Raw genomic sequence first — 9,520 nt, 5'->3', positions numbered from 1 at the left:
GCCCTCTTCTGCCCTCGGAAGACACTGACATGCCTGTGGTGTGCATACAAATGGCAGGCATGTGCACATACATAAAAATACATTTAAGGGGGGTGGTGAGATGGCTCAGCAGTTAAGATCTCCAATTGCTCTTCCAAAGATCCTGAGTTCAAATCCCAGCAACAACATGGTGGCTCACAACCATCCATAACGAAATCTGATGCCCTCTTCTGGAGTATCTGAAGACAGCTACAGGGTACTTACATATAATAAATAAATATTTTAAAAATACATTTAAAAAGACTAACTCGAGAGTCCTTGTTTAGTTCATCAGTATCTTAAACCCAAAGCCGTAGAAGATATCTCCTCCCCTCCTCCCTATTGAGTCTCTGTGCACTGTCTGTCTCCAATTCTGGAACCACAGACTGGAACAGATAAAACCCGTTGTTTCTGTGCTCTAAAAGTCCACATGTAATTGCTAGTTTACTAGAAAAAAAGAAGTTTGTAATGCTGCAGGAGGCCTGTAGGATGGAATGAATAAAGATTTTCCCGGTTGTAGTGAGAAGCAGAAGGTTCCAGAATTACCTCTCTTGACGGAGTCACTGTCATTTTAAACCCATGATGTTTGACTTTGGGATGAAATTAGTCATTCGAATCTGATATGATAATATATAGAAACCAAGAGTGTCCAGGAAAATGTCAGCGCCTGCCTCCACATTCTGGAGCCTGGCAGATCCCCAGGACCAGCGACCTGTGCTCAGATCAGTGATCTCTGCATGCCTGTGGAGGACTTGGGCAAGGGAAAGACAGTAATGCCTTCCAAGGCTGCTGGGACTTTGCAAGGCTGCATTTGAAACTCCAGTTAAAAACAAACAAACAAACAAGAGGAGTGGTGGAGGGGAGAAAGAGCTCACGTGGGGGGACTCTTTCTTCTTCAGAATAGTCTTTATTAGTTCGGATACTGTCTGTCATTACTAGACTTGTCTTCTCTTATACTTTACTATAAACCCCTTCACTCAGAGTCCTCCTCCCCCCATATCTCATATATTGTGACATTATTGTACAGGTTCGTGGGGCTATCTGGAACCTGCAGCCTGGAGTTACTGTTAGTTGCCATGGAGACCTTAAGGTTCCGCACCTTGGACACAAATTTCACCAATTCCATCTCGAGCTGGGTTAAAGTATTGAAAGTGAAGTCTTTGTTGGGGGACATATTTTGAGCTTTCTTTGGTGGAGAGCGAAGCTGGCAGCCTCGGAGGCCAGGAGGATGCTGCTCCTGTCAAGAGAGAGATTCCGGGTGAAGTACTCCAGTGGCCTCACTCGTTCCTAACGCAGTTCCAAAAGTTAGACTCAGCCAAGAGGGGACACAATAACAAACATAGTCTGGATGTTGTTGGTTTTAACTGTGACCAAACTGGCCTGCGGCTTGATTTTGTAAATAAAGTTTTATTGGCACACAGCCAAGCTCCGTTATTAGCTGGGCCTGTTCTCAGGCTCAAATGACAGAGAGGGAGGAAGTAGCTGCCACAGAGACTCTATGGCCTGTAGAGCTGAAAACGATTCCCACCTGAGCCTTTCTTTACAGGCAGCTTGGCCGCCCTGCTCTAGCCAGAAAGTGTGTGTGGAGGTTGACAGATACTGGTTGTCCTCCTCACCACGTCACCAGATTTCCTGAGGTAAGGTCTCTCACTGAAGCCGGGACTCCAGAACTCTGCTAGACTGGCTGTCTAACAAGGTCCTCCTAAGCCTCCCTCCCCAGCTCTCCAGGTCAGGCAGGTACCGCCAGGCCTGACTTTGATCTGGGTGCTGTGGATAGAACTTGAGTCCTCAAGGTTGCATTTTTCCAACCGAGGCGTCTCCTAGACCCTGGCCACCGTGTCTTGAAATGCTGGGTTTGTCTTAGACTGAACCTCTGTCCCTCCAATCCCTGAAGAGCTCCAAGTCACTGTGGGGGAACATCCATAGTGACTCTTGAGTAGAGGCCTCAAACCTTACTCCAGATGAAACTTCCTTTGGCTCAGAAATTTTCAGTGAGTCAAAAGCAAGGGAAATAAAGAGCTCACCTCACCTGGAGTGTGTGAGCCTGGCCCTGTGAGCAGGTCTGACACCACAGAACACACCGTGAGCTCCAGAGTCTACTCTCAAGTCGGGGAAAATAAACAAAGCTTACTTCACAGGAAAATCATGAGCTGTTTAGGAACCCATCTCAAACCATCTCATCCTCTGAGGAAGCAACTTCACCTAGCTATCATCATAGGGCTTTCTGGCCAAAGTTCAAGGTCAGACACTAGTGGTCCTACTTGTAGGAACCGAACCTGGGTTTCTGAGGGCGAATGAATGGTTGTGGTATGACCAAGGACATCCTTACCTTATTCTCACCATCTCCTCGAAACTTCAGCATCACATATATCATAATGGCAACAAAAAGCCAGAGCCATTTGTTCCCAAGCCAGCCTTGGGCATTCTCTGGAAGATTCTGTCTAATCCGGAAGTGTCCTCCGCAAGGCACCTTCCCTGGGCTTTCTTTGGTTTTCTCCCTCAGCGAAGAAAACATGAAGGCACAGGCACAAGAGACGCACAGAGATAAGAGCAGGAACCATCTCAGCGTCCGCATGGTGAGCAGAGCTGGCCCAGGGAACTACACATGGTGGGGCTGCCTGCCGTGGTGCTGGAGAGACTGATGGGCTAGTGTTGGGGGCTCGTGATGTCACAGAGGGCCCTGAGCCAACAGCTCCAGGCATTGTGATGCCTTTAGCTTAAGAAGCCTGAGGCTCACTCACCGTGAGTAGCCTGCCCATAGGACTTCTAGGGACGAGAAAAGAGGATGCTGTTTCCTTGCTGGAATGTTCTGAGCTTGGCACCCTCTAAGGAGAGGCCATCGTCTGTTTCTGGTTTCACTTATTTGATCCAGACAGTGGTAAGATGCAGGTACAAGGTGTCCCATAGAGGTACAAGGTTACCAGCCACAGGCCACTCACTAAGGGCTCATGGATTTCTTTCCTTTGGCCTACACTACCATCTAAGGGTCGTGGGGACTGTCACCCAAGGAGCCAGGGAGATGGCTCAGGAGTTAAGTGTCTGAATGCAAGCATACGTACGGACCTGAGTTTAGTCCCCAGCACATGCATTAAAAAGCTAGTTGTGGTGGGCACTTGCAGTCACAGAGCTGGGGAGGCAGGGACAGCCTGAACGTGCACTTGCTGGCTACCCAGGCGAAGTACTTGTTGGGGTCTGGGCCAGTGAGACCATCTCAAAACACAAGATGCACAGTGTCTCAGGAATAATACTCAAGGTTGACTTCTGGTCTCCACATGCTCACATATGCACCTGTGCACATACAACATACACACCCACCACAGACAGATGCACTACTCATGCAGCATCAAGGCCCACGCTTGTCCCTCGTACCTCACTGGAGGGATCTTGTTGAGAAATGACCTGAGGAATGACTTTCTGCTACACTCACATTGCCTCCAAATGTGTTGCACTCTGAGCTTGGCGTGGCTTCTACAGACTCCTGTGTCTAGGGGCCAGTGAGCAGCAGGGCGTTCCCCTAGGGCAGAGCATTGGTTTCTGTGGGCCTCCTACCAGATGCTGGCACAGGCCCTCCTGCTGGATTAGAAACGAGCCCTGACATCTAGACAGCTACAGACGCTCACTAGAGAAGCAGGTAGCCCTGGTGCTTATGGCTGTGGCCAGGGGTGCAGTGCAGTCTGTTTGGAGGGCTATTCTTGGCAGGCCCTGAGCAAGATCGTGAAAATTCCCGTGGTGAAGGTATTGCTGGGCTAGGTATCCATGTCTGTAGGTGCTGCTTTTGAAGTCAGATCTGGCAATCGGTAGCCATCTGGTGAGCCGTTTTGCCAGCCTGATATCGAAGTTTTAAGGTTGAGAGATGTGAAAGTGTTTTTTTTTTTTTTTTTTTTTTTTTTTTAATCATCAAGGGGCTGGAAATGGCTCAGAGGTCAAGAGCACCGAATGTTCTTCCAGAGGTCCTGAGTTCGATTCCCAGCAAGCACATGGTGGCTCACAACCATCTGAAATGGGACCCGATGCCCTCTTTTGGTGTGTCTCAAGACAGCTACAGTGTACTCATATAAATGAAATAAGTGCCGGGCGGTGGTGGCGCACGCCTTTAATCCCAGCACTCGGGAGGCAGAGGCAGGTGGATCTGTGAGTTTGAGGCCAGCCTGGTCTACAGAGTGAGTTCCAGGACAGCCAGGCTACACAGAAAAACCCTGTCTCGAAAAACCAAAAAAAAAAAAATAAAAATAAATCTTAAAAAAAAGCAAACATTTAAAGGTTGTAATTAGTAAAATATGGCTTACAAGGGCTAAGTTTTCTTTGTAAAAATAGGATAAGAGAAATGGTGTTGTGCTAATTCAATGACAGAGCAGCTTTGAGTTTTACACTGTTTTCATCCTCAATAAAGTTCTCTTTTGATTAAAACTACCAAAGTAAAGTAACCGTTATGAGAATTTAACAACATCAAAAAATACCTCTAGAGTAGTTTTCACTGTATTAAAAATAGCTCAGAGAAATAAGAGTTAATTAGCTTTGTTTTGGACAATAAAGTTTCATTTTTTTTTAAAGACAGGGTCTATCGTATCCGAAGCTTGCCTAACACTTCTATGTAGCCAAGGATGGCCTTGAAGTTCTTTTTTTTTTAAAGCGGATATATTTTATGTATATGGGCACACTGTCGCTGTCTTCAGACACACCAGGAGAAGGTGCCCGTTACAGATGGCTGTGAGGCACCATGCGGTTGCTGGGAATCAAACTCAGGACCTCTGAAGAACCTCTGAGCCAACTCTTCCAGCACGGGCCTTGAACTTCTGATCCATCGCCTCCATCTCCCAAATGCTGGAGTGACAGGTGCCTGTCACACCTGGCATATGTAATGCCGTGGACAGAACCCAGGGCTCTGTGCATGCTAGGTAGGCACTCTATCTACCCTGGGAGCCTCTGGGAGGTTAGACAGGAAGATCGTGAGTTCGAGGCCAGCCATGCATATAGTGAGGCCATGCTTCAAAAGCAAAACCACTCCCCAATGTCTCCACTGCCTTTATTTCATTTTTCTAAGTGCAAAGGTCACGCGCCCAGGGTCCCTTGGACCATGCTCACTCCCACCCTGCTGCACACTCCCACCATGCTCCCAGCACTGTCCCAGAATAAACGCAAGTGTATTTGAAGCCAAGCCTCATCGCCTGCAAGCAGCAAACCAGAGGGCAGCAGGAGCAGGGGCTTTTCTGGGGTTGTTTCCTGAGGTGAGGGCTTGCTATGTAACCTTGCCAGCTCTGACATCTTGGCGATCTTCCTGCCTCAGTCTTCTGACTGCGTGGATTAAACATGCCACCATGTTTGGTTTGGGAACAGGGACTTTAAGTGTTTGCAAGTTTGTGGGCATGTGTGGAGGCCAGAGGCTGACTCTGGGAATCTCTCAACTGCACCCCAGCTAGTGCCTGAGGCAGGTTCTCCTCGAACCCTGAACTCAGTGCCTTGCCGAGGGAGCCCTGCCTTACAGGAGCTGGGATCACAGGCAGCTATTGCCCTCACTGGGCTTTTATAAACGTTCTGAGGATCTAAACTCTGGTGCTCCAGTGTCCATGGCGAGTGCTTTCTCCACTGAGTGAGCCGTCTGCCCAGCCCAGAGGCAGATCTACCACACCACATGAAGTGTCACAGAGGTTCCAACTTTAACTGGGGATGGAAAAGGAGTCATTCCTGCCTGCCACCGGCACCTGGATGGCTGCCATTCTCTTACCAAGATAGCGGAGGGAGAGAGAAGGAAGACAGAGAAAAGGATGTTAGTGTGCACCAGGCAGTCAGGCGTGCGTCCTCTCTGCAGTCTTTGATCAGACAAGAAGAACCCTGTGAGGAGCAAGGTCTAAGACTGTTGGAAGTCTGTCCCTAAGCTCGGGGCCACTCCCTCCTTGACCACTATGAGCTGAGTGTACACTGAGAGCTGGAGTCTTTTGTTACCTAATAGAAGCAGCAGTCACCAGGCTAGGTGAGAGGTATGGCCTGTGGACCCACTACTAGGGAGGTCACACACCACTTCTCACTCCCAGGGCCCTCAAGATCTCACAGCAAGTGACCACGCTGGCCGAGGACTGCAGAGGACAGCTTTATAGCACGGTGCCACACCAAGCAAGTGTGGCACAAAAGGCCACGGGAAACCCAGGGTGAGGGCCCGGTCCCGCTTCAGAAGCAGTAGGATGTGTGGGTGACCCAGTGCGCAGACTCCTCCTTGGAGCGCTTGGCAGAGCTGTGGCTGGTGAAGATAGACTTGTAGGTTTCAGACTCCTCGCTGTCTGCAATGGACCTCTTCAGGGCCCCACACGGGGGCTTGCCAACTTTCCCAGACGCACTCCCATTAGTAGCTAGAAAACAAAGCCAACAGCGGTGAGGCTGGGGCTGAAGATCATTCCAAATGACTAAGTTTTAAAGGGACCAAGTCATGCATGCCATTGGCTAAGCTCCCAATGTCTTGCTGCTATTTGGAAAGCAGCTGAAGGGGCAGAGACACATTCAGCCCAGCCCAGCCCTGAACTCTCTGCAGCCGGGGCTGGCCTTGATTTCAGGTCTTGTGGCCGTCACCTCCCCAGTGCTGGGATTACAGAAGCTGCCATCACACTGCTTTATACTGCACCCAGGCTTTATGCATATGTGCTAGTGTTCTAACCACTGAGCTATATTTCCTGCCTACAATATATTATTTGAGTCAGGGCCTCACTATGTAGTCTTGGCTGGCCTAGAACTTAGTATGTAGACCAGTCTGACTTTTCCTAACTGTGCCTCCTAAATAGCCACATGCTACCATGCCTGGCTTGAAGCACAGACTCTTATTAGTGTCTCCTGAAAGCCAGTCAGAGCCCCAACCTCATAAGGCCTTGCTGAACACTGTATGCCAGCACCAGACTGTCCCCAGCTTCTCAGCACTCAGGCTGAGGGCCTGGTCCGCTCAGGTTGGTATTGAACCAGGACAAAGAGCCCAGAAGTCCCAGTGGCCTCTTCTGGCCAGCTTACTATGCTGATTGAAGCCAGAATGGGAGCCACTGGCCACTATTTATGCTGGACATAATACAATCTCTCTCTCCCTCTCTCATCTCTCATCTGTGTGTCTCTTCTCGTAAAAGAACTTGGACTTTACATACTTCTTACAGTGCTGGCACTGCACCCAGGATCTCACACATGCTAAGCAAGAGTAAGTAGAGTAAGTAGCCCTCTACTGACTGAGCTACTGCGCCAGGCCCCTTCTATGGGTTATTCTGATAGAGGAGTTTAGTAAGTTGCCTAGGCTGACCCCAAACTTTTGATCTTCCTGCCTCAGCTCCTGAGTAGCTGGGATGAGAGGCCTGTGTCCCCAGACATGGTATAAATATTTATTTTCCTTTTTTGTTTTTTCTTTATATGTACGTGTATGTGTATGTGTGTGCCTGGTGAGGCCTGAAGAGGCTGTCAGGTCTCTTGGAGGTGGAGGTACAAGCAGTGAGCTGCCAGATATGGGTGCTAGGAGCAGAGCTCAGGTTTTCACAGGAGCACTATTGGCTCTGAACTGCTAAGCCAGCTCTCCTGTCCTTTGTTTTCTTTTTGAGACAGAAACTCACCATGTGACTAAGCTAGTCTGAACTCAAGCATGTGGCCCAGACTGGCCTGGTGCTCATGGCCGTGTCACCTCTGCCACGGGGCTGATGTAAACGATGCTTCCTTTGAAGTAAAGACATTGAGTTTCAAGAGCAGTTTGGCCACTTGGCAAAAGAGCCAAGTTGGGCCGGGCGTGGTGGTGCACACCTTTAATCCCAGCACTCGGGAGGCAGAGGCAGGCGGATTTCTGAGTTCGAGGCCAGCCTGGTCTACAAAATGAGTTCCAGGACAGCCAGGGCTACACAGAGAAACCCTGTCTCAGAAAAAAGAAAAAAGAGGCAAGTAGAGAGAAAGAACCCAAAGGGGAGAATAGGAAGGCACTGAAGTGCTTAAGCCCTCCTCCACACAGTGTGTCTACAGTGTCCAAGGCCTCCACACGGTGCGTCTACAGTGTCCAAGGCCTCCACACAGTGTGACTGCAGTGCCTAAGCCCTCCATACTGTGAAGCACTGAGGGTAGCTCTGTGTGCTGCTGTGGTATGGCACCATAAGCTTGCACAACAGTAAGATATGGGCTTTGTGCCCAGAACCTTTGGCTACTCTTTAATTCAAAGGACACGGGCGCCACGGATGAATGATCGGGAGAGCCTAAGTTTTCTCATCCCTTCTCAGTTCTCTGCTGGCTCAGTAAGACCCACCTGCGCCCCTGGGAGCCAGGGTACTTTTCTTCTCTCTAGGCTCAGGGTCCACCTCCTCAGGCTTGCCAGACTTCACTTTTGATGGCCCTGCAGAATCTGGAGAAGACAGAATCAGCAAAACAAACCTTGAGCCAAAGCAGAGCAAGGGCCTGGTATCCGTGGACAACCCGCACCCAGGTTCCTGAGGTCATACCTTGTGAGGTACCCGGCTTTGACGCACACTCGGCTGCTGTCTTGGGTTTCTTTGTTTTCTGTAAGAAGAAAGAAACCTTTGGAGGGTGTGGTGGTTGACTGGGAGAGTCGCCCAGCTCGGTTATTTGAACACTTGATCCCAAACGTGTGGTGCCGTTTGGGAGTTTAGGGAACCTTCAGCAGGTGGTGGTGCACTACTGGGTGTACAACCTCACCCCAGTCCCAGTCCACTCTGCTTCCTGTGTGGATGGAGTTCTCTTGCAGCTTCCTACTCTTGCGGCCACACCTCTTGGCCACGATGGACCCTGTGGAACTGGGAGCCAAACTAAGCTCGGCCTCCGGAGGCCACCGCTGGTCACGGGGTTCTCGAACACAGACAGAGAAGTAACTGACCACAGGGTCAGTGGGCCTGCCTAGGGCCCAGGGTCCCTCTGATGGCCAGACACATTCTCCGAGGACAACCTGTCTCCAGTCTAGCAGCCATGCCTCACAGAAGGCTGAGTCCACACAGACTCATACAGAGTTGCTCTGTGATGGGGCAGCCATCCAGTGTTAAGGAGGCACTGATGATCCCCAAAAGCGCAGTACAAACATAAAAGGCCACTCACTATCTCCAGTGACTGTCATACACAAAAGAGCAGTGGGACAATAACAACCCACACACACGAGAACACACACGGAGCCTCATCCACTCAGCCCCAGAGCTGTCAGCCTCTGATGCTGGCTCAGCTGTGAGGAGGCTTTCACTGAGGAACGTTAGCGTTCATCCCCCAGAAGGCTGATCATTCTGAAATTACAGTTAACCCCACAGATGATCAGAAAGGCAGGCCACAACTTACTTTAAAATACCATTTCCATAAGAACCCCAAAACTGTACCAGAGAGACAGCACACCTGCTGTCTCAGCACAGGGGAGGCAGAGACAAGAGAATCAGGAGTTTAAGACCAGTAAGTTCGAGGCCAGCCTGGACTTCATGAGACCCTGTCTCTAACATATAAAACAAAATAATGAATTTTGGAAGGCCCTCATCTCTTTTTTTTTTTTTTTTTTTTTTTTTTTTTTTTTTTT

The 9,520-nt window shown here is 49.6% G+C and overlaps 2 protein-coding genes across 2 annotated transcripts in view; both read right to left on the bottom strand.

Annotated features, from left to right (window-relative positions):
* Positions 1-886: 886 nt before the first annotated feature.
* Positions 887-2,936, bottom strand: LOC110290120 (protein FAM209A-like). The gene is made up of 2 exons (XM_021156604.2): positions 2,348-2,936; positions 887-1,255 (listed from the first exon to the last, which is right to left on the bottom strand). The coding sequence occupies exons 1-2, from the start codon at positions 2,591-2,593 to the stop codon at positions 992-994; spliced, it is 510 nt and encodes a 169-aa protein (XP_021012263.1). The 5' UTR covers positions 2,594-2,936; the 3' UTR covers positions 887-991.
* Positions 2,937-5,025: 2,089 nt separating this feature from the next.
* Rtf2 (replication termination factor 2) overlaps positions 5,026-9,520 on the bottom strand; it is a 30,894-nt gene continuing 26,399 nt past the window's right edge. The window contains exons 7-9 of the mRNA XM_021155940.1: positions 8,454-8,511; positions 8,261-8,356; positions 5,026-6,359 (exon numbers count right to left, since the gene is read on the bottom strand). Of these exons, the coding sequence (XP_021011599.1) occupies positions 6,181-6,359; positions 8,261-8,356; positions 8,454-8,511 (333 nt within the window). The 3' untranslated portion in view covers positions 5,026-6,180. The remainder of the gene's footprint in view (positions 6,360-8,260; positions 8,357-8,453; positions 8,512-9,520) is intronic.

The sequence above is a fragment of the Mus caroli genome, chromosome 2 (genome assembly GCF_900094665.2).
Source record: "Mus caroli chromosome 2, CAROLI_EIJ_v1.1, whole genome shotgun sequence".
In the NCBI taxonomy this organism is placed as follows: Eukaryota; Metazoa; Chordata; class Mammalia; order Rodentia; family Muridae; genus Mus; species Mus caroli.
Note: the sequence above shows the minus strand (reverse complement) of the source record. Positions and strands in the feature narration are given on the sequence as shown.